This window comes from Gymnoscopelus microlampas, assembly GCF_963454915.1.
Source record: "Gymnoscopelus microlampas genome assembly, chromosome: 9".
Lineage (NCBI taxonomy): Eukaryota > Metazoa > Chordata > Actinopteri > Myctophiformes > Myctophidae > Gymnoscopelus > Gymnoscopelus microlampas.
Window position 1 is genome coordinate 33,739,124 of NC_139946.1, and position 25,604 is coordinate 33,764,727.

The 25,604-nt window shown below is 41.1% G+C and overlaps 1 protein-coding gene across 1 annotated transcript; it reads left to right on the forward strand.

The window, feature by feature from the left end:
- Window positions 1-825: 825 nt before the first annotated feature.
- Window positions 826-21,732, forward strand: LOC311051757 (occludin). Its single transcript, XM_084066380.1, has 9 exons — window positions 826-1,032; window positions 6,167-6,795; window positions 7,123-7,314; window positions 7,788-7,955; window positions 13,773-13,939; window positions 18,222-18,440; window positions 19,259-19,430; window positions 20,723-20,764; window positions 21,433-21,732. The coding sequence occupies exons 2-9, from the start codon at window positions 6,187-6,189 to the stop codon at window positions 21,532-21,534; spliced, it is 1,671 nt and encodes a 556-aa protein (XP_083922506.1). The 5' UTR covers window positions 826-1,032; window positions 6,167-6,186; the 3' UTR covers window positions 21,535-21,732.
- The last annotated feature ends 3,872 nt before the right edge of the window (window positions 21,733-25,604 follow it).

The window sequence follows — 25,604 nt, forward strand, 5'->3', positions numbered from 1 at the left end:
GCACCGGTGGTTCCAGTCGTGGGTTCCGGCCACCTGATGACATAAAGTTATTTCTGCTCCTACCAGATCAGAAATCATAAAATGGTATTGATCCCATGCTGGATCTGCGGTGCTACTTAATTGTGAGGGCCGCGTAGCGGCCCGAACCTCTAGTATTTCTACGATTGCTACAAATTGCAACATCACCAAGTTGAAGGCAGGGTAAATTTAAGTCTGTTAATAATGCATCTTGCATGTTCACATCATGTAGCCTATAGACTACTTTACATTACTTAAGACCATTTTTCTAAATATATATATTTTTAATCGAGGTACACGCACTCTTCCTTGGTGCCCACAGATTTATTCTTTTTTTTCTTAATAAATAAAACCTCCTCTAATCTTTTAGACAGCAACGGAATTAAAGTTGATGTCAGAATTCCGGTTCAAATAAAGTTATAAAAAGATTAGCCCATTAATTCCTTATTTTGTTATGTTTTTTAATGTTATTTCTGAATTAACTAAATAACCCAGATGAGGGCACTATAGGCCTGTGCCTAAACATTGAAGACTGTCCGACAGTAAATCAACAAACAGGTACATTTGTCAACGTTTCGTCGTTATTTATTTGTGTAGCTGAATGCACCTTGCCTCTAAGGATATTATTGTCATCCAGCCATTCAGAGCGTGTAGCCTACCCACGTAATAGTGTTACACCTTCTTCAGTGCGTACTGGTAATAGTCATCATCCCCACCATCATCATCATCATCATCGTCGTCCAGTCTGTAGACGAGCGGAACAAAGCACTTGTTCAGTGCTCTCTCTGCTCTGTGAGAACCGTTGTCTCCGTGCGTGGGACGGGAACTTTTACTACGACCTTAAAGCAGATCTCAGATAAAGAGCTTTAGGTCAGTCTTAAAGTGAGAAATAATTCATTTTTTTCTCTTTCTGCCAGAAACGAAGAACGTTTCATTTAATATTTCTAAACTTGGTTGGAACGGCAGTAGGATCTCTAGGGGAATCGGTTAGTTTTGCTTCCAACTTCCTTCCAGGTAAGACTGGTTGTTGACCAACCGCAAATGACCGTCTAAATAAAATTGTTTAATTCAATATGAAAGCAGAAGTAATGTTTCCTTCTCAAATAAAGAGTAGATAGCACCATGTGTTTTACATTCTATGTCCTACAGTCGCTGTTTTAAATTAATTGTTTTTTTTTGCTGTTTGGACAAATTGAGTTATAACTTGTTGCTTCTGTATCGATGTTTTTTTAAGACACTGGAAAATGTTTTTAAGAAAATCACAATAGCAGTGAGACAACTTATGTTGTTTCCGTCTGTTTGTATTAAGTCCTTTTCATTTCACCGAGCAATATTCCGATATGCAAACGATGATTATTGGATCGAACACGGTGGCCTACTACATCCATTCCTAAGTAACTTTATTGAGTGCTTAAATATTTAATATACCGGTACTGATTTGAATTCATAGGCTATTGTCCAGTGGTTCTCAAACTTTTTCATGTCAAGGACCCCCAAAAAGATATGTATTTGGCTGCGGACCCCAATCTCAAAAATATTTTGTGCCAGGGATTTTTCAAAAATAGCAAATCTACAAGCTCATAGCGCTGCACATGAGCTTGTAGATCTGCTATTTTTGAATTGCCAAAGTATGTAATAGGCATATGGTTAAAGTGGTTAAAATGATTGTGACGCTATATTAACTGATTTTGCTGGTGACCCCCTGGTACCCCTTAAGGACCCCTGGGGGTCCCCGGACCCCACTTTGAGAACCAATGCTATAGTCTACAGATGTTTACTGGATCGATCATGCACCTGATATTATACAGTTTGGACTACTCTTGAAGCAATTTAGCTCGATAGCCTAGCTATGGCAAATACAGTATATAAATATGTATCATGTAGCTATGCTGTATTAAGATACTGTTTTGTTGGAGGATGTTTTAAATAGGCATATTGTTATTATTTAAAATACATTTGAAAACATCCTTCATGAGTCCAGGCTGGAGTTTGGGTCACTTGGGAGGCTGGACTATAGTCTCTGCCTACATAAGGCATCATGGGACATAATTGTTTTTGACAGATGTGAGAACATGTGACTGCAGGGTTGGAATTCTGTTATCAACAGCAGATGATTGAGTTTCTGTGTTGTAGCCACACGACAGGCAGAGTGTTTGGGACCAGTGGGTGTTTGACCTGACCCTGACTGCCCAGCTTGAAAAAGCTGTATGTCGGCCAAACTTCAGAGAACAGCCACTTTGTTTCTGACAGAGTCTGCTGCTGCTTACTATTTACTACTACCACTACTACTACACCACTCTCACAAGAATAAATTAGGAAAATTGTGTAAGGCCTGTGGGAAAATCATGGGGGAGCAGCATGCTGACCTGTACCAATTGTAGCTGGCTGTATCAGGCTGACTCAGAAGGCAGGGATACATATCCAACCTGGCATGGCCAGACTAATATCACTGCGTATTAGTCTGGAATCTCTGTGTACATTTCCGAGGGGCAAATGAAAAGAAAAAAAGCCTCTGGTGATAAACCCGCCCCCCACATTTGCATACTGGGCCCTGATTGGTCCCTCACAACTTCGGAGGGAGAGAAATACAATCTCTATTGAGAGGGGACAGACCTAATCTGTCAAGGGCAATTTTTTTTTTGCAATGGCAGATTTGTCTGGAACCAGGCTAACATATCCATCCACTTAGTGGAGTTCCAGCCAAATCTTTGAGGTATACCCCAAAATCAAAAACATGTATTCTCATGGCATGGGAATGGGAATAAATGGGTTCAAACTTGTTTAAACAAGAGGCGGTAGCCACGGGGAATTATAGGGAATACATAAGGGGAGGTGGAATATAATATGATGGACTACTACATGAACTAGGGCACATGAAATACTTGGATACATAGGGGATGTGTGCTATGTACCTTACATGCCTGTCTGGTCCACAATTATACTTATGATCGCTGCTATAGATGATTTAGAATGATTATTTTTGTTTATATTATGTGGTTTTAACTTTTAACTTGTCTATATTGTGTTCTGTGCTGTACCACAAATGGCCACTGAGAGCCGACATTAAAAAAAGTAAATTCATAATTAATATTAATTAATAAAGTACTAGAGGCAGAATCAGTTTTATTGTCACATCACAGGTTTACAGGTGTAAATCAGTGGGTGAAATTCGTTTTTGTGCAAGCTCCATCGTTTCGTTGTCTTCAAGGAAAGAGATAGAATGGGGGGGCAGAGAGAGGGGGAGAGCAAGGGGGAAAAATACATCTACATATGAATACACACAGTATAAATAAGCAATAAGAGGTTAGACATATAAGGTGCAACAGGCCAGTGGTTCTCATAGCCAAAGTATACAAATTTGGATAAAGGGGTTAAAAGTATTGTTACGCTTTATTAACTAATTTAGCTGGGGACCCCCCAAGGACCACTTTTGAGAACGAATGCAGTAGGCGATGTTCAGGCCTTTTCCAACTAGCTGATGGTATAGCCGGTTGGAAGCTGTTGATACAGAACGCGTACATTTGATCTTTTTCATTTAACTTTTGCATACATTTTTGATGTGTCACAAGTGAATAACTGCTGTTGTAGCCTTATTTTTAGTCACAGGCAGCACAGAGCATGACAAGAAATACTGCATTTGATGATGACAGATCCTGGGACAATACAATCTAGGTCTCTGTCAGTTGTAATCGTAAATTGTGTATTTTCCTTAAATATCCTACATTTAAAAGGAGACCAATAAGCATCTCGCATGCAAAGAAATTATACCTTAGGCACCGTGACACCCGTTTCTACTTCACTTCCAACAGTTTCTATGTCGCAGTCTGCAAGACTAATTGCAATAATAATAATAATAATAATAATAATAAGGGATATAGCCTGATGATAACAATGAAGGAATCTCCCCAGCTAGTAGACACCTGACACTCCCACACAAATTATACCTCTCCCTATACCTGTCTCGCTTGCCCTCTCTCTCTCTCTCTCTCTCTCTCTCTCTCTCTCTCTCACTACAAGTCAGCAGCACCAACAGAGGAGCTCTTGTGTGATCCTCTCTGGCCGGTGCCCCAATTTTTTTCCCCTTGCTCGAATCCATGGCAACACTGTTCCCGCGACGAGAAGCCTTGACTTTTTCTGCCTCCTGCTCCCGAAACAAAGGCAAGAAGTTAGTGGGGGAGGGAGGGAGGGGAACAAGGGAGCGAGGGGAGTACAGGGGATGGAAGGATATGAAGGAATGAGGGACGGAATGAAGGGGAGTTGTCTGGAGCTGGAGGCTCTGAGGCGAGACCCCCACTGCAGTCTGTGCCAAGGGGTCCTTTAGAGAGGAGAGTTATTACACCTAACCCCCAGAACTGTAGACGGTGGGCAGTGCCAGGGACAGTCTAGGCCAGGGGCCTTGGAAAACCTAGCACCCCATCACACCACCACCACCTCCAATATAGTCCAATTTAAAGGGCAAGACCACTTTGGTAGAGGTTTGGGTTGTGTAAGTTACCGTGCCATGATGTAACTCCAAAGGTGGACAAGAAATCAAAAATAATTGCTCCATTGATTAGAAATTGATAATTCAAAATATGCTCCTCATTGATTTACATTGTACGGTGAAACAGCTCTCAATGTCACTCTTTTCGCACGAAAACAATCGCAAACAAAGTTGATTCAGACTATATAGAACACCAAACCCAGTACTAGTACTAGTACCCAGTACTTTTTTAATAAAAATGTTAACTTCCTGTTGATTTTGCTATTTTTATTAAGTAGGAAACCCGGACTGGATCCGCGGATCCGGATCTTCAAAATAGTAGAATCAACAGGAAGTTGACATTTTTATTTAAAAAGCTAACTGTACTGTTTTTTTTTATTCGTTTACGTGTTAAAAGAGTGATTTTGAGAGCTGTTTCACTGTACAATGTAAGTCAATGAGGAGCATATTTTGAATCATCAATTTCTAATCAATGGAGCAATTATTTTGTATTTCTTGTCCACCTTTGGAGTTACATCATGCCAAGGTAAATACACAATCCAAACCTCCACCAAAGTGGTCTTGCCCGTTAAGTGATTCAATAGGATCATTGCTGAAAGAGGTGGATGACACAGTGACATAGGGAAGCCAGAAGATTTAGTAGACAGTCAAAGAACTGGTAGTTATTACAGGAGTTTCTGTACAGCCATAATGTGCTTGGGTTTTGGTGATACTGGGAAATATGTTGATAAGAGGGACAAGTCAGAGAACCTGATAACAGCTGCTGGATACTGGTTTACAGTACTTGCTGTGTCGTTATCCTTGTATTAAAAAAGACAGTGTGTTGCCATTTTGACAAGGTATTGTATTGATAATGGTGGTCGAGACTTTCCTCTGTTGTAGAGTGAAATAGATTTTTTTACTTAGTTGTCATATTCAGCTGTTTAATCCTGTTGTTTTTACCCTGCAATTTGAAAGTCTGTTTAGTCCACTGTAGAAGAATGGGCATTGTTTTAATGGTTTACACTAGCCTCAGATATCAGTTTGATTTGTGACGAAAGCAAAACTAAGGTTTTCAAATAATTTAGTTCAAAATAGTTCAAAGCCTGGCTGTACAATATGGGGGCATGAGAGAGACTCCCACAGCCCGCAAAGCTGCAAGAAGGGCAGTATTGTTGCTTGGTTGCACACTGACTCCTGGTACGGATGTCTCCACAGTCCACACTGCTTCTGACTTTACTGGTTCAAAGAACTTAGCTAAGGTCACTCTTCTGAAGTCTTTCTTTCCTTTCCGCCATTGTGGCAAACCGGACTTGGTCTGCTTTATGACATGATGGGATGTGAAGTTTCTGTTCTCGGTGTAATAACCTAATTTACTGCATGACAGACAGACAAATGAAAATGGGTCACACAGGGAACTAAGTAATGGGTATTGCAACAATAAATCAAGCCTGTTTATGAAATATTAAATCATTAACACTATTCAGCTTCAAGACCTTTTCAATGAGGGTTAGTGTGTCACACCCTTGTTTTTCCTCATATCTCACCTCATGACATTACTCATAGCAGGGCTGCTGGAAAACAGATTGGAAGCTACTCTTTACAGTACAGTACTGTACATTTTGCTCTCACACTTTGTACCCAGCACTGGCTGACACATTTTCTCTGTATTGCTGTTTACTCTAGCCTCCTGACTTCAGCGAGCGATGTTCGAGAAGCAGCGCTACGACAGCCCACCTGTCTACAGTCCGCCCTATACCTCTCCATCTAACAATGGCTTCGGCCCAGCGGGCAGCTTCCAGGCCCCACAGAGCCAGTATGACCCGTATCCTCCTCCTCCAGGATCCTACTACATTGAAGACAAGCCACCACAGCACTTCTACAAGTGGCTGTCGCCCCCCGGGATCATCAAGGCTATGATGGCTACGATAATTGTGCTGTGCGTGGGAATATTTGCCTGTGTGGCCTCCACTCTGATGTGGGACACACAGTACGGGATGGGCATGGGCATGGGATCCTATGGCGGCGGCATGGGTTATGGCAGTGGCGGCTACATGGGGGGCAGTTATGGGTCTGGATACGGAGGAGGGGGCTACGGGGGATATGGTGGTGGCTACGGTGGTGGCTACGGGGGATATGGTGGTGGCTACCCAACGCCATACTCTGCCAAAACAGCCATGATCGCCTTGGCGGCCATTAACTTCATCGTGGCTTTAGGCTTCTTCATTGCCAGCTTCTCCAAAACCAACACGTTCCGCAGCAGGAAGTTCTACCTGGCGGTCATGGTAATGTCCATCATCATGGCTGTCCTGCAGGTATGACAAAGGGGAGGCTGTGTGCTCTTCCTTTAGCAAGTTCACGTCATTCCATTTTCTCTTGCTTATTCTCCAATACACCTTGTGTCAAGTAGATCTGGGAGGGAATGATTTTCATCAGTCATCAGAGTTTATACTGTATTTTTTCCCGTGGGAGACACTTAGTTTAAGTACAAGAACGTCTAAGTACAGTAATGCATACGATATAACACTAATATACAGTGTTGTTAGCTGTTTTATGGATGATATCAACCTTAATCATGACATTTTGATTAACAAATTTGAGAAATCCTATGTAAAGCATAAAACCCTTCACTTTTCTTGCAGGGTATCATAAACATTGTGTACATTGTTGGGGTGAACCCTATGGCCCAGAGCTCCTCTAGTATGATGTACAACCCCATGCTCATGATGTGTCAGAACCTGTACCAGACCAGCTATTCCCAGATGGGAGGAGTGGGAGGCTTCCCTATGTACAACCAGTACCTCTACCACTACTGCTTTGTGGACCCACAAGAGGTTGGTTTCATGTCCGCATTCAATCTATTGTTTAACAGTTTCCTTGGTTAAAAGAATGGTCATTAATGTGGGTTTGTACTGGGAAAATTACAAGCTGTTACACATTTAACCACTTTCAACCTGGTAGTTTGGGCATGTCAGCATTGCGCTCTGAGCTTGTATATCGGCTATTTCACCTATTTGTTGTGTATTTAAGACAAAGTATAAATTCAGGTTATAGTCTCAAAATATCTAGAGGGGGCAGTGTACCTATTCTAGAAGATTTCAGTTTTTCTGAGTCAGTCATCTGCTACATTTGGGTTACATGTTACTGATATAATGTTTGTACTGCTACAACATACTCTTTCTTCTACTGAGAAAATGTAGAAGAGATAAAGCTGGTACAGTAGAGTAGGACATGCCATGTGTTCTTTTTTTCTTCAGTGTATCTACTTGAGAACTTTCCAGAACGTTGTGTGATTTTGCTTTTCTAGGGTATTGCCATGGTGTGTGGATTCCTGGTTGTCATTGCCTTGGCTGTGGCAGCTTTCTTCGCCTATAAAACACGGGGGAAGATCTGGCGCTATGGGAAACCCAACATCTACTGGGATCCTCCTCTGACAGGCGGACTAGCCCCCGAGGGTAGAAATGTGGAGGAGTGGGTAAGAGACAGATGGACACTGATACCAATTCAATAAGACTGGATTTGCAGAGGATTTACAATGAAAAGCTAAATCTGATTATTTTTATTTTTGACTGACGTTTGACTGATGTTTAGCCTGTTTTAGAGAGTTTTGTTCCTGCATTAATCCAGCCTAGGAAAAAGACAATGAAATGAAATAGCCGATTTGATTACATGATGAAATTGTTGACTACCATTTTATATTGCACTTTAGACTGCATGGTTGTTTCAGCTAGGAAGCTGATTGGAGTACTCGCTGCATTTACTCCATCTGTAGTCTGAATAACTGTGATTTTTGCTTGATGAATCATCCCAGATAACAGGTCAGGTGCTAGTGGAGGTACGCAGACCACTCAAAGCAGTGCAGACCAAATTATTATAATTATTAATTATAATGTATATGTACACTGCTTGTATTTCAGCTCAGAAAATTGTGAGCAACCCGATTTTGAAGGCATTAGTATATTTCCGGATAGACTTTGAAATGTTCTCGGGCAGTTTAATGCACTCGTAAGTTTTCTACGTTTGTCTTCATGAGTCGAAAGTCCACAAGGATAGTCATCTACCTATAGCTTTTATGATAGGCTATCAAGGATGAAACATTGAAAACACGTGTGTGTGTGTGTGTGTGTGTGTGTGTGTGTGTGTGTGTGTGTGTGTGTGTGTGTGTGTGTGTGTGTGTGTGTGTGTGTGTGTGTGTGTGTGTGTGTGTGTGTGTGTGTGTGTGTGTGCGCACACACGCACGCACATGTGTGCTTGTGCATGTGTAACCACATGATAGGACAAAAGGAGTAGTGCACACTGGTCAGCAACAGCTCTGCCCATCCTATCATATCTGCATTAGTATTGCATTATACTGCATTATGTTGATTAGCAAGGGATGATCTCACACGTTTTGCAACGTTGTCCTATCTCTGTCTATCTCTACTATGAACACTTTGACAATGTAGAAGTTAGGAACAGATCCTAGTGTCCTAGTGTCTTTGACTTTGTCTGATATACCAGGGTCAATCAGCATTGAAATCAAAGCAACTAAACATTGCTTCAAAATATTGTCCACTCCACATGCTATCTCCGAGCTTTAACCACTTTCAACCTGTTTTGAGCATGTCATTATACTGTAGGTGACACTTTTTTGGTGTGTGAAAAAGGCAGATCCACAAACTCACAATGGCTCACATTGTGACGCATTGTGAGCTTGCGGATTGGCCTATTTTTGCTATTCTTGCATGACCTACACAGTATGTATTTTAGCGCGAGTTTATAGCGTCTATCCATATAGACGCTATAAACATAACTAAGGCTGTGTCTGTCACGTTGCTCAGGGTCAGGGCTGATAACAGTCAGTGATTGTTTGTTTTAGCACTACTAGCTGGTTTCACCCTACGTAATCATTAACCAACAAAGAGGACAGGAGGCAGGCAGGTGGTTTCTAGGGAGCTGCCTGTGAGATTTAAATTGAAACAGTGTGTCAGTCGTATGGTATCGTTTCCTAGCATAAGGACTGATTATTGATCTGACCTGCCTCGATACATTCAGATGACACATGTTTTATTGTGGGACCCATGGTGAGTCATATGGGTCATATGCATCATATGGGTCATATGGGTTAGGTAATGTATAAGCACACCTAATGCTTAGTTGAAGTTAGTTAGCTGTCATAAAAGGCACATTATTAACAAAGGGGAAAAGGCACAACAACATCCCAAAAGTATTTAAAGTCACACTTTGTAACATGCATTTTAGTAGCCGTTTTGGCGACACCTCTAGCTCCGAACTGGGATTCCCAGATTTCAGATCAAATAAAAAAAACACAGATATACCAAATGCTGCAGGGTCCTAGCGCCGAGGTTATTTTAGGAACACGGTTCCCAGAAAACTTTAAAATACATAAATACTGTAAATACATTTCCAGGACATTTTCCAATACCTGGAGCGAGTGTTGGGGGCAGGCCGTAAAATGGTATTTAAAGAAGTCGTCCAAAACACATTTATGTGGAATGGTTGTTAAAAATATAAGTGAAAGATTATATCAAAAACAACTTTTGTTTAATTGAAAAAGTATGACTTTAACTGAAATATCTAGCCTATGTAACATGAGACAATCACTAAAGGTCCTAATATCTTTCACTAGGACAAGTTGATAATTGTATCATTCATTGAGTAAACATCCTGTATGCAGAACACGCTGTTAAACTCACTGCTTGAGATAAAAAGTAACAAAGGCATAAACAGGCATGTTGTCATGGTGTTTAGCCGTGCAGTGGAGTCATGCTATGTTTAGCTGTGTGTTTGTGGTTGGAGTGCGAGGTTGTCATTGCCTGCACTACAGCATGGCATCATACGTGTACACTGCAGTGTGGAGTCATGGAGGAGGGGTGTTGATGAGGCTAGCCCAACCCCAGAGTGAATCCTACAGTAAGACTGGCATCATCTAATAATACAGGAATGGTTGTTTGTGTTATCAGACTTAGGTGAAGTGTACCATGCCTAGCACTTTGCTTACAGTACATGGCTCCTTTAATCACATAGCCGTTTTAGGGTTGGCTGTGTTTAAAATTGCACCCATCTCTGCTGTTGCTCGCTGACCATTGGGAGGGTTGTCTCTCTGGTGACCTCACGCACTGGGTTAGTCCTGGTTAAGACACTGGCTTCATTCAGAATGCCCAGGCTGGCTGCATTGTGCAGCATGATGTCACCAGGGTCTGCTGATGGAGGGTTTGCTCGCCTGTTGGTAGTATTCAAGAGTTCCACAGATGTAGAATTATGACTATGTTGGACTGGTTACTCAGACATGGATTGAGCTGTATGTCTAAATATACAAGTTATGTGGGAAACAGAGAGAGAATTGTTCAGAATGATTTGGTTGATTGGTATTACATAAGTTAAAATATGATGACACAAACATTGCTGAGCACTATATGCAGAGATTTAATATTTGCTCCTGTTAATCCATGAATGGTTTATTTTCTGTTGGGAGGGAGCGTTTGATTTGGTGCTTGGCAGATGGGTTGTGTTGTTGACAAGGGCTAGGATGAATAGTGAAGAGCTATTTGATATTGTTTCACTGCAGCCTTCACTGCAATCAATCTGTCAATTACTGCCGCCCAATAACACTTGTTCTTTCTCATTTTGTTTGCAGAACACAAGTGGCATCTTTTTGTCTTTTTTTAAAACGGTCGACCTCTAATTACAACTCATTTCTGTAATAACATGTAATTATTTAGTACCAACAGCGTTATTATTGTACATAGTGGCAACTAAAGGCTGATTTCTTGCTACGGTTTCAGAAGTAGAATTTTAGTAGATCAAATCTTGATGTTTAATTTGCCAACATTCCTCATTCATTGCAACATTACCGTATGGGGCCTCTCCCTTTTACTCCCTCCGTGTTTTATATTACTCAGTTACTTCTGCTCTACCTCTCCCTACCTTTCTCCGTCATGCTGCTGTCTCCTTCCCCTCTTCTCCCATTCCCATCTGCTTTCCCTTCCTCTTTTATTATTCCACGTGTATCTCTCTGTCTACTGTTCCATACACATCTATACCGTCCTGCTGTTCTTCCTCTGTTCTTACCTCCTTTGTCACACCCCTTGCTCCCTTCCATGCGTCTTTCCCTCCCTGCCTCTCTGCCACAGGTCCAAGGGCCTCACACATTCTTACCCTGCTTACTTACTTAGCTTGGTCTGCTCACGGCCCAGCGACCACTGTGCTGCATGCAGAGAGGTAGGGCATTGTTGGGATTCTTGGATGGCTTGAACTCTTCAAAGGTGGTTTTCCTGCAGCTGCTGGAAGGGTCCCACCTATCCATCCACTCCCATTTTGATTGTTGTTGTTGATTTTTGGGACGGGGGACATTGCTCACAGTAATGCACCTGCCCATTGGTGTCTGCAGCAGAATGGATATTTCACTCAAGTGAGTTCCATTGTATGTAGTATATAAAACACTATGCTGCATTCACACTAGCAGTGACAAAGCGACAGGCTACAATTCATTTTCAATTGAAGCCAACAACATGAGGCTACAAAGTGAGGCCCAATACTTGCCGCCGTGTGACGCACCACTAAAAAGGTTGAGCTGGCTTCAACTGGCTTCAACAGCGCTCCAATGACGCAATCATATGTCAATCAAACATATGTTTTTGTTTCACTATTTCCACTCCCCTTCTCTCTCCCCACAATTCTTGGTCTGTTCTTTAAGGAAGAAAAACTGATTCTTGCTGGTAACCAGTTCCCTTCCCTGTGCCCTACCCTTTTCATTTCAACTTCAAACTACTTTATTTTCCTTTCACTAACACTAACTACATTTAAAACTACAGTACTTAAAGGCATGATATATTAAAATCCATATGGAGCAATTCTATATGTATATAAATAATATAAATGATATGCAACCTATGTGTTTACTAGTGTCCTAGCGTCCATTTACGTAGTGTGGCCAGAGCAACCCTTCAAGGGTGACGCAGCAGCAGTGTAGCTGGCCACCCTTGGTTGCTTCATAGCTTGTGTTGCTCCCTATGTGAACACTAGATCCTCACTTGTAAGCATGAGGGTAAGCTGTTTTTGAGCCAAGGGTGTTTCTGACATAAGCTGTGAGTTTTTTTACAACATCCTTTGGGTCAGTTAAATTTACAGCCCTCTCCCACCCTCCCAAGTGTCCTAGCTGTATTTCTTGTACAGGGGATGTCAAACAGTAGAGTTGACAGATTAGCCAGGGCCGCTGGGGAAGGCATGGCGACCGACCCCGAGGCCTTCATTGTGTAAAATGTCTTTCACATACCTCCCTCCTCACACAGGAAAGAATAGGAGCTATAGATTAAGGTGTCCATAGTTTACATTTTTTGGGAGCTTTTCCCGTTTGTTTGATGGAAATAAGGAAAGGGAAGGGAAGGAGAAGCACATCCGTTGCAGGTGTGCACAAAAGCGCAATATACAGTATGTTTTGTCCTCCAATTACGTAAGTTGAGCGGCCGCTTGGGAATCGGAAGGTTTGATCCCGTGCTCCCCCTGTGTTAGTGTTGAAGTGTCCTTGAGCAAGACGCTGAACCCCTACCTGCTCCCGATGAGCAGGTTGGTGCCTTGCATGGTTTCCTCTGCCATCATCGGTGTGTGAATGTGTGTGTGAATGGGTGAGTCTAATGCACATTGTAAATCGTTTTGGATAAAGGCGCTATATAAATGCACAATTTATTTACCAATTACCCTATATAAGAGTATAGGTTAAGGGTTCATCTTGACTATGACGGTATAAAATAATGGACTGACAGAAAAAACGTTTTGATAACCAAGAATTCTTCAAAGGAAAGAAAACTGAGTCTCGTGTTTGTCGAGTGTTTTTTTCTGTTGATTATTAGGCTTTGGATTTTTCAGAAACTAGTGAAACCAGCAGGTAATCTCCAATTAATTGAAGACTTAGACTGTGCAGTCCAATTACATGCCCTACTGCTCACTCAGAAAGTTAAACACTTTTCTACTCTCTCCTGGACGTAGCAGTTCAGCCTCTGTGGGAAGCGGTTGCATGCTATAGCTAATACCATCCATGTCTTTTAACTCCTGCACGGGCCGTTAAAAGTGCATAACGGCCCTGTGCGTTAATGTCATTCACTTGCAGTTTAGATCAAGCCATCAGTATTACTGTACTGTAAGAAAATGGCAAACAAGAAAAGGGCTTTCTTTAACAGAAAGTCAGCATGAAAATTGGTCTGCAGGTGGCCCCTGTGTCTGTTATTGTTATTTGTTAAGGCTGTTAGTTTGTGTTTGCTGACCCTCTTCCCTCCGTGTTTCCTGGCCCCTTTAGGTGAACAATGTGGAGGAAAGCCACAGCACGCAGGACGCCCCCACCCTGGTGCTCTCGGAGAAGGCAGGCGGGCAGCTCAACGCCTCCGCTAACAGTGTCATCTCCTACCCCCCAGCCAAGATGGACAGCAGCTCCCTCACCGGAGACACCTACAACAACAATGACGAGTGGGTGAATCATACCAAAGCTTACTTCTGTTCCTAGCTCACTCAGAGTTTAGATACTTATTACCTCAGCAGGTGAAACCAGGCAGAATCTTATTTAGAAACATTTTATTTCCAAGGAAATTCTATCTAATGAGATATACTGTATTTGTAGTTTCTTTCTTTCTTTCTCTTTCATCTTGATGTTGGAGTAACATAAAAGGAAGCAGGCTCCAAACACATAACTCAAGCCTAATTTATAGTTAGTCAGAAATAACAGATTTTCAACTGCAAGTGTAAATCAGTCCACACAAGCAGTATCTTATAAATACTATCTTGATGACCTACAGGGAGCTGAGAGTCACCTTAAAGTATACAGTACGTGTGTGGCACGTGCTCATTGTGACATTCGCTTCCCTTGTTCTTACAACCACGGATTGCTTTAAGAACAGGAAAGAGCATTAGAATTGCTTTTCACCGAGGCTTGACATGAATTCTCAAGGACCTTGTTTTTGTTTGCATTGTTACACTCAAGACCAGACCACAGTATGTCTTACTAAAGCCCTGTCTTTACAAATATTGAAGATAAGGGTACAGATGATTTGTTGTTTTACAGTTTAGCAGAGAACGAGTCTTCTTTTCATCAAGCAAAAGAACTGCCACGTGTTCCCTTGTTGACTTAACATGGTCTTTCACATAATAACATACTGTAATACCTTAGCCAGAGGCTCAGATTCCTTTATAAATCTCTGCAAACGTCCAAAATGGGACAGGTTTCCTCTTAGCTATATGAAGGAAATACCTTTTTTATTCTATTTACTTACTTAATTACTTATTTATTTATTTATTGTGAGTCAAGACCATGATCACATGGTATGGAGCACACAGCGAACATACAATAACAAGAAATGACACAGTCATATATATCAGCTCGCAGCAAACTAAACCCCTTGAAAAGTACTTTAAAAATGAAGGCAAAAAAACGAACAATTACCATAATGTTAGGCCTGTAAACCCGAAACCCCCCACTCTCCAAAAAAATAAATATATATAAATAATTTAAAAATCTTTTTTTTTTCATGGAACCCGAGGCTCGGCCTGGCCCGACTAATTAGCATACATTTTCGGCCCGGCCCCAAAACGTTGGATCGGGTTTGGGTAGAATTTGAGAACTCTACTGTCAACTACACTGTTTCAGAGACATAGCGAATGTCATTCTTATTAAGTTATTAATTTGTATGTAATATAATCCTGAGCGCAGAGTTTCTAATGATCTAATAATTGAACTAGGCTGACCCCAATCTCGTCAGATGGGGGAGGGGTGGTCTAGGTAAACTGTGCTGTTTGGGCTATTCATAATAATAATACATCAAAATTATATAGCGCTTTTCATAGTACCCAAAGTCGCAAAATAAACAACTTTATTAGGAGAGAAATAGTTAAAAGGCAAAAGATTTAGCAAAGAGAAAAACATTAAGCTAAGACTAAAAGGCAGAAAGGGAGATTTTAAATGAGTTAGGCGGGGGAAGCAAGTCTGAAAAGGTGGGTTTTGAGGGAGGCTTTTAACACAGCAAAGGTGTCCATTCTGAAAAATACATGTAACAGGGTATCTGCAGGTTTAGGCAAGTCAGATTTAACTTTTTTAATACCTTATAGGTTAAGACCAATTTATCATTAACAAAAAAGCACACAAGTACACCAATAACTCAGATTTTGGGTACATTTTGTATCCATGTTTGATTTAAGGAATGGCTGGGTCCATTTGGTTCTGTATATCTGTACACTGCCAGAGCAAACACAAACACGGTGGAGATTCATCCATTCTACACCAGCAGTTACACACAGGAGACATCTCACTGAGAAGATCCAAAATACCTATATAAAACAATAACGGGTGGCCATAGTTTATGGTGACTCGCAGCGATAGATTTGTCCGCCGTTTGTTTTAGTTGGTTATATGTTCTTGGTGCTTTGTGGAATCTCAATTGCAGGGCTGGCAAAACTAAATTCTGCCTAATTGACCCACATTTCTAACAGTAACCAACAGTAACAGAGTAAATAAATAGTTGGTTCAGGCTCTCTCCCTTTAAAGAGAGGGGTGTAGTCACTTTGATTTATCCAAAAATATCCATTTGGACACATTTGCGTTGCATTGTGGAGGAGCTACATACTCTTGCGACTGCCCTCTAGCGGATTAATAGGTATGTAGGCCTGATTAAACATAAGAAAACGTATCAGACTATACTGAGGAATAAAGAACGTACGACCGCTCCTCACCCCCGACGCACAGGAAAACCCGTCTACGGACACCTTGTACGGGCCTTAACAGGCTGCTGTCGTGAATAATGACATTGTCATGTATGTTTTGCTAGATGTAAATTAGGCTATTCATAGTATGACAGTCTTGATTGGCCACATTCCATGTGATAATGACATTGTGATTTGCCTAAATCAGAGCCTTAATCAGCTGTTGTTTTGTTGTGTTCCTCCAGTTTGCTTATTAACCAGGATTTAGGTTGTTGTTGTAGAGTAAATAAAGCACTCATACTTTCAGGCCTGCCAACATCCAACTGTGAGAATCAAGGAGTTGTTGTTGGGGTTTTTTTTGCGGGGGGGGGCACTGACCAGACCCCCCGCAGAAGTTATCCCCCCCAGAAATGTAATTTCCTGTGTTCTGGTGAATTTTGGGAGTTTGATACTTTTATCAGGCTTGCTTTACTGGCATTGGTGGTGTTGTTGGGTACATTTTGAAATTTCATTGATTGAAATGCTAAAATTAGGCCTACAGAAATGATCAAGGAAAGTCCTGCAGAATCAAGTAAGGAGGGTTGGCAGCCCTGTACTTTGGAACTCATACTTTGAAAGCCCCCCCCCCGCCAACCCCCAAACCAAACCCCAACCCCCCAATCCCCGGTGAAAGTGAAATCTGACACCGCTGTGCTCTGCTGTGTGTCCAGATCCCATATTGTGAGAGGATGGCAAGCCCTCATTGGCTCATTTGGCTGGCCTCTCCGGTAAGTGAAATCTGACACCGCTGTGCTCTGCTGTGTGTCCAGATACCATATTCTTGAGAGGATGGCGAGTCCTCGTTGGCTGGCCTCTTTTATCAAGGCCAGCCAAGGAGGAGAAAGTGACGAGAAAGTGTGACTAGTTGCAGGGTCTGAACACTGATCAGCTGCCTCTGGCGAGCTGATAAAAACAAAACAATAGAACATGGCATGGTTAAAGTACAACAAATGTTACATAACAAAGGAAGGACTCTTCAAAAAGGCACCTTATTTACAAATAACGAACGGCTTATCTGATTGTACTAACAGAATTAAAACATAGATGGGTGGTTTAAATAATACTTTGGCAAATACCTTTCTCTATATTTCATTATGCTTACATTGTTACATAAAACATTTGATCTCAGTGCTCCTGGTTAAAAAACGCTAGAATCATGGTGGTGTGGTGTGCCCTCCATGATGCAGTGTTTATGAAATTGTAGGGTGGGAGTTATTCATTACACAGGCAAATCTAGAGTGTTCATTTAACTCAGACTATAGATTTAGTATAAATGTGACACTCTAAGAGTTAAATGAACATCCCAGATTTGACTGTGTAGTGACTCAAAGGTTCTTCCAATTTCCCCCCGTCTAGAGGCTCTTGTTTTGAGACTTTTGGCTTAAAGTCTTTAGCTCCTATTACATAATTCCGAAAGGTTTTGGGTCACAATGTAATTTTGGTAAAGCTGCTTTGTTTAACTTGCTTGATTACTTCATAATCTGTCAAGGATAATGCAACTAATCCTACAGAACTTTCCTTCGCTCATGGCACCTCACCTGAATTGTCAAGAAGATAGCAACACTTATGTAAAGAATTTCATAGGTTTCTGAAATTATAATACTCATCATAAAAAACAACTCTTGGAACAGCTTAAATTTAAAGCCAATTTGTGTCTTGTTACGTTGCAAATATTCTTAAGAACTGCACATATCTTGTACGTTTTATTGGCAGTGTAATAAAGCCACAATCTATCCATGCATAGCCAGTCTATCCATGTAGAAGGTTGAGCTGAGTTCAGAAGCAAACATTTAGGTATGCACTTAAGTATTGCTTATCTTCTTAGATAAGAGACAGCTTCAATTTATTGGTTTTTGTTTTTTTCTTCTTCTTTTTTTTTTATATAACAGTTGTGTAACAGTTATCTGGTCATGCTGCCTGGGGCAAGAACCATGAATGTCTGCCATGTTATATTCTAGTGTACAATACCTGAGAAGAATTGGTCTATAATAACTTACTTGCATCTATTGTCGTGCCTCAGATATTCGGAGAAGCCCATGAGTTATCCATCGGAGGTGCCATCCCATGGAGGGGGAACCAGCTCCAGCCCATCAGAAGAGACAGGAGGGGTCCGCAAGCCCTCAGCCAATAGGGGAAAGAGGCGTAGACGTAACCCAGAGCTGGATGAGTCTCAGTATGAAACAGAGTACACCACAGGAGGGGAGACCGGCAATGAGCTTGACCTGGACGAGTGGGAGAAGTAAGGCATTAAGCTCACTACATATGGACTGTATTGGTACAGTACAGGACATGTGAATCAGCAAGGATGATTTCATAAGATACAGACAAGATAGGTGTATAGCACCTCCAGAACAGTGCCCAACATCTCCGATGTACGTAAATAAATACTCAGTAACACTCAATAAGGCAACTGGTGAGTGAGGTTCTCTCTCTCACACGCACGCGCACACACACACACACACACACACACACACACACACACACACACACACACACACACACACACACACACACACACACACACACACACACACACACACACACACACGCATGCGAGAATGTGCCTTTACACTCACATCCACGTCCAAGTTCTAGTTGACAGGTAGTAGTGTGCATGGACCTTGCTCTGTCCAGTAGAGAGACTAATCCCCTAAGGCATGCCATTCCTCATGGGTTTGTACTCTGAAATAATGAGAGAATTGGGTCAAAGGTGTGAGATATACTGGTCACTGTGGTTTATGCGAAAGCAGCTGTTCTTGCCTTTGCTTAGAACTGCACTTCCCTTCACATTCGTTGGTTATCCGAACGAGCCATTTTCTTGCCCTTGCAAGGCAGCACTCACACCTCCTTGGCCTATGCACTATAAGTTCCTGTGGTTTAGTAGTAAACCTGTTGTGGCCAAGTGGGTCAAGTGGAGTTTACTTATGCAGAAACATGAATTCCAAAAGCTCTCAGTAACCAATGACCCGTAAAATTTGGCTTCTGACCTTCTTGTCTCTCTTTTTTGTCTGTCACTCTACTTCCATTTGTCCTGTTGCTCCCTCTCTCTGTCTTCAGTGTCTACCCAGACATAGTGTCTGACGCACAGCGCCACGAGTATAAGAGGGAGTTTGATGCAGACCTGAGAGACTACAAGCACCTGTGTGCTGAGATGGACGATATCAATGATCAGCTAAACAAACTCAGTCGACAACTGGACACTCTGGATGACAACTCTGCCAAATACCAGGTCAGATATACTGCATTCAACACTTAACTAGGCAAGGCAAGTTCATTTGTATAGCACTTTCCATATATAAAGACAATTCAAAGTGCTTTACATAAGGCATAAAAACACATACAGTAAAAAGGCATTTGAAAAGGGAAATCCAATAGCCTGGTTAATGGTTATGGTGCATACCACATGGGTGCACAATGCCTTCTTCGGCATGTCCCTGGTTCAACTCCCGGCCAACTGGACTGTCTGCCCACCTTTCCCGTCTCTCTCACTGTCGCTATCAAATAAAGCAGGAATGACGAAAAAATAATCCCCCCCCCAAAAAGGCATCCTGCCCACCACTGTGGAGACTGGGGTTCAATTCCTCTACAGTGCCTCCAGCTTGGCCGGGTGCTCCAACAAACACAATTGGCCGTGTTCTGCATGGGAGGTCATAGACAAAGGCAATTCAAAGTTCTTTTTCATAAGGCATGAAAACATATAAAATGGCATTTAAATGGGCATCCGGCTGGTGCAGGGGTAAACTACCTTCCCACCACCGTCAAGTCTGGGGTTCAATTCCTCTGCAGTGCCTCCGGCTTGGCTGGCCACTCCAACAAACACAATTGACTGTGTTCGGCAGGGGAAGGTGTTCTCTGTCGTTGCACAAGTGACTCCTTCAGGTTAGTCAGAGCGCCTGTTCAGCTGGGAGGGATAGCCTGTTCCTACATACAATTTATCTCCTGGTGAAACTCCTCACTGTCAGGTGAAAAGAAGTGCCCAGCGATTCCATGTGCATCGAATGAGACGTGGTTGTCTACTCTTCTACACCCAACCCCAGTAGGGAGGGATTGGTAGTGATAGGGACAATACACACATGGGGGAAATTGTCAACAACTAAATTGGAGAGAAAATGAAATAAAGGGCATTTAAAAAATTAAATAAAGGGCATTTAAAAGGAAATTAAGACATGTTTCTTAAACCCACATTCCCAGGGCGACTTGAACCCCACCAAACCAGCTATACAACAAATGCGACTCTAACTTACATAGTTATGGGACTTGAACCCACACAATAATAAAATAGATTCTATTTGAAGCTCTTTTGAGGAATTTCTACCTGTATATTTGTTATGGGACTTGAACCCACAACACCAGGGGAGTCCAACCCTAATGTAACTGACATTGAAGTCGATTGACAACAACAAATCATACGACATAGTATCCCAGAGGAAGTGCAAGTGCAAAGTCAGAGCCCTTTTTTCCTCACCTATTTGAAGCACCTTCAGCATGCTCACTATGAGTTTTTCCTCTTTTTTATTACAGGTTGCGGCAGAGGAGTATAATCGATTGAAGGACGTGAAGCGGGTGAGTGATCTTTTCTTATAAGCCACCTGACTAGAGTAAGGCTCTTATGCTGCCCCACCATAAATCATTACTGGCCTTGTTTGAATAAAAGAACAATGCTGTAAGAATTCCTTGTTTTAAGACTTCACGAAATCTGAAAATGTATATTCAGTATGTAATATTTGTTGTAAGCCCAAAGCGTGTTTGCAGGAGAGTTGCGAATGCACTGCAGTACACATTAAAATCCTAAGTGGTCCTTTAACTCTGATAGAATAAATATGGACCCGTATGTGTCCTTACAATTTGATACCTCAAAAAGACCATTGCTGCATCAAAAGTAATCAACAAACTTTACTAAATTATAAATAATAATAAATAATGAAAGAGGCAAAAGTTGTGAAAATAGCCGATCTACAAGCTCACAACGCATTGCGTTGCGAGGCGTTGTGAGCTTGTAGATTAGCTATTTTCACAATATTTATATCTATGGAACCGAGTTAAACAAAATGTAACGCTTCAACTCCTACAATTCCAAGTGCTTATCAGGGTGGGGGGGGAAGGGTCCCCAGTTCAAATATGATTATTTTGGGGGGTCGCAGCCTGAAAAGGTTTAGAGCCACTGCTTTACTTGATTGACACTCAGGATGTTACTCTGCAAGTCACTGACCAGTTCTCTCTCTACTGTCTAGACACCAGATTACCAGGCTAAGAAACAGAGGTGCCGCAGGTTGAGACACAAGTTGTTCCACCTGAAGCGCGTGGTCAAGGACTACGACAGGACCCACTCATAAAGTCAGTACAATAGTTCTCTGCGCTGCTCAGCCAACCCTGTGGTCTACACACCACAACACACACGTACAGAAACTCCTTGATAACATGGCCCAAATACAAAGACTATGCTCCTAAATGTAGCAGAGACTGTGCACAACGCTGAGACCAAAGTTGCCTTACACACACACACTAGAGATAGAAGGATGCACACGCACGCCCGCACACACACACACGTACATGCAAATGTAGGGACACACATTCCAGGCAACAGACATTAATGATAATGTTATAAGCTTGTATTCTCTCTCTCTCTCTCTCTCTCTCTCTCTCTCTCTCTCTCTCTCTCTCTCTCTCTCTCTCTCTCTCTATCTCTCTCTCTCTCTCTCTCTCTTTCTCTCCCTCTCTCTCTCTCTCTCTCTCTCTCTCTATGACAGACATGATATTATGTGCAGCTGACTAATCATTTACCAGGTCTGATAATATGTCACTACTTATTGTTCCCTTGCCCGACAGAAAAGGGTGCAAAGGGATGTAGGGATGCAAATGTTCCCACCGTCCAATATACCCTTCTTCTACAGCAACACTGCCATTTCACTAAAAGGGACATTTCATTGTAGAGTGGTCTGTCTTGTATTGAAGTGCTACTGGTCGTCGGTCGTCAGAAGCACTGGTCGTCGTGGGAGAAAGGTTATTTGAAAGTCATCTGACCTTTGGTCACCTGTGATAACTGTACCAGGTGCTCTCTACACTGTTTGCTCTCTAGATTGGAGACTTTCATTTGCTTTATCTCATCAGATTAGAGCCGAAACATTATCAGAGCACTTAGAAACCGGTGAGAGACTACTTGCTGCGTCTGTTTGCATTCAAACACACACGCAAACTATTAACCACAGAAATATTACTTAGGTCCCAAACACTTGATTGTTCTTCTCGTTTTTGCCTAAAACATTCACGTCAATTACGTCAATGTTTTAGGCCAAGGTTCTATTATGTACTGCACACATTACATTATGTTCCATTGTGTGACTTTTTGTCTTAACAAATCTTTTTACTGCTTATCTTGGTTGCAGTTTAAACATAAAGGGGTTGTACTGGACTAGTCACTGAGATATGACTTGTGTTGTTGTATATAGTTTTGATGATGTCAGTGTCACAGCTGTTCTGTTCATACGTTTAAGTTTAATAGGGATTGATTTGTGCTTTAATGTAACCCAGGACCCAGAGGAACAAAAGCTAAGTATACATTTTATGCCCGGTTTTTATGTTAGGTCTATAAACATGGACATTGATATTGTTATTTTTACATATACTAGAGATTGGTAGTAGTTTTTATGATTTCCCCCCTCAGCGATCCTTCACTATGCACTGATGCTATGCAAATCATAAAGTAACACAACAGTTTATTTCTTAACAATATTTGTCTCATGTGCCTTCAAAAGAATGGGAAACATTTCTGTACGTGTATCATCTCACTATTTCTGAAGCCTAATTTATATTTTGTTGTATGAATGGTGTTGTGTCGCTTGCCGCAAATAACTGAGTTTGTAAATCAGTCATTTTTGGTGAGTGACACGGTCGCATAATGACATAAATTAGGCTTAAGCTGAACGTGATTTGTTTGATTCCTTCTAGTGGTGAAAATGATTATCTGCTGATTTCATGTGTGGTAAGAGGTGAATTAATCCACTCCATGTGCAAAGTGTTACTGGCAGAAGTTCGAAGATTATTTACACCTGTTTTGATTTGTCATGCAATTGTATTTGTTTATGAGGCACTGACGAGTCTGTGAAGAACATTGTCATTTTGCAAACCCTTTGTGAGTCATTTATTTTTTTATATAAATTTATTTTCTTTGATGCTGTTGTAAAATACATGTTTTGTAACTGAGTACTTCCAGGACGTATGATGTCTAAAAAGTATTGATATTCACTGAGTAATAAACATCTCTAATTGTCTAAATGTTACCAGTGAGTTAGCCCTATTTTTCTACAGGTGGCTGTTTTCTATCTCTGTGGTTTGGACTGGAGGTTTATTTAAAATTACTGTCTGCGTTTACAAGTTGTGACCAGTAGGGAGAGTCATAGGACTGATATAGACCTGCTGATTTTCTTTGGCAGGTAGCACTGCTATAGCCTGGTAAACCATCTTGGTCTCATGAATTCACATTTTCATGCGTCATCTGTATGAAAATGTGAATCCACGCGACCAAGACGGTTTACCAGGCTAGCACTGCTAATGCTTAAAGGTAGGGTAAGTGATATTTTTTGGTTAAAACAAAAAGTATTTTGTTAAAAGGTTAAAGCACTATATTCTGATAGTAATCATTGCTATAGAGTGTTTGTTCAGTAACAGGAGTCTCCCCATCTCTCCAGCTCTTTAATAAACAGAAAATACATTTTCCGGTAGGTGTCAAAATCTCAGCCAATCAGGAGAAAGTACCCATTTTTAAGCTTCATTTTATAGTGTTCCAGTTCCAATTTTGTCTGCTCATTTCTTAGTGTCATCACTTCCAATTCCACTTGTTTAATCTATATCCTGATTGAGTTCTCTATTCTGATTGGATAAAATTGGAAATGAAACTGAAACGAAAATGCATTTTCTGTTTCATAAAGAGCTGGAGAGACAAGGAGACTCCTTTTACTGAACAAACACTCTATAGCAATGAGTACTATCAGATTATCCTATATCCTATATGATCCTATTTTAGGATTATAAATCAGGCTTAATCCAAACTGATTGTTCTTGTCTACTATCAGTCCAAGGCGATGCTGACCCACAGAAACACGATGCAAGCTGGCACTCACTGCTCCTGTTAGTAAAATTACCTTAAAAAATGGTTTACTTTGGCTGTCTTTGGGAAACACTAAAGTCAGGGTAGTTGCTTAAGCATGATCTTGCTAAAGGACTATTGGGTAAAGAAAACATAAAATGCTAATGTTTAGGTACACACACAGTTGTTACTTAGTGTCCCTTTGAGAATTATCAATCAGTTAGCAAGAATAATAATTTGTCAAATGTGTGCTATGCTATATCAATTCAAAAGCATATTCACACCAACCATGGAAATGTGTTTTATTCCTAGCAATGCAAAAAATAGCCATTGTCAACAATATGAAATTTCGACATTTTGGTTTGACATGGTGATAGAAACATGATTCTTTCAAATGTAAAACTGTTAAATCACCAGTTTAAATTCCAGCAAAAAAACGCGCTTGATTCAAGGATAGCTATGAACTTTTTTAAGTAGAATCATGTGGTCGGTGGTTTTCATAACAATATCATGACAGGGAATTTAAACGTTTTTTTTAACCATATATATTTTCAGCTCCACGCACTCTTACACTTTCAAGTAAGTAATTTGGCAAGAGTCCATGGCAATAGCACTCATAACCTTTTATCACAATCACATCAAACAGAATAACCTATCAAAACATTTAGTACCTTGCATAATCATAATTGCCAAAATAGCCCACATCCATTAGTTTACTTTTTTAAGGGACCACAGAGGTGAGGGCAAAACATTACATTATGCCTCTACCCTCACATAGACAAAAGACATATTTTGAAGTTAGTAGATAAGAAAACGAATATTCACTGAATAATATGAAACAAATGTTTGAGAGAAAAGGGAGGGACACTTGCATACTTTTTTTTATTTTGTGCTGCTCAGTGAATAATGTCCTAACCTTTAGGTGTTGTCTTAAATTACTGAAGTACTTCTATGTTTGAACCATTTATTTATTAAACCATTTATGTCTACAGTCCAAGGCGATGCTGACCCACACAAACATGATCCAAGCTGGCACTCACTGCTCCTGTTAGTAACATTGCCTTATACAAATGTTTTACTTTGGCTGTCTTTGGGAAACACCAATGTCAGGGTAGTTGCTTAAGCATGATCTTGCAAAAGGACTATTGGGTAAAGAAAACAAAATGCTAATGTTTAGGTACACACAGTTCTTACTTAATTTCCCCTTGAGAATCACCAATCAGTTAGCAAGACTAATTGTTTTCACATGTTGACATATTATTAATTCATGCAAATGTGTGCTATATCAATTCGAAAGCATATTCACACCAACCATGGAAA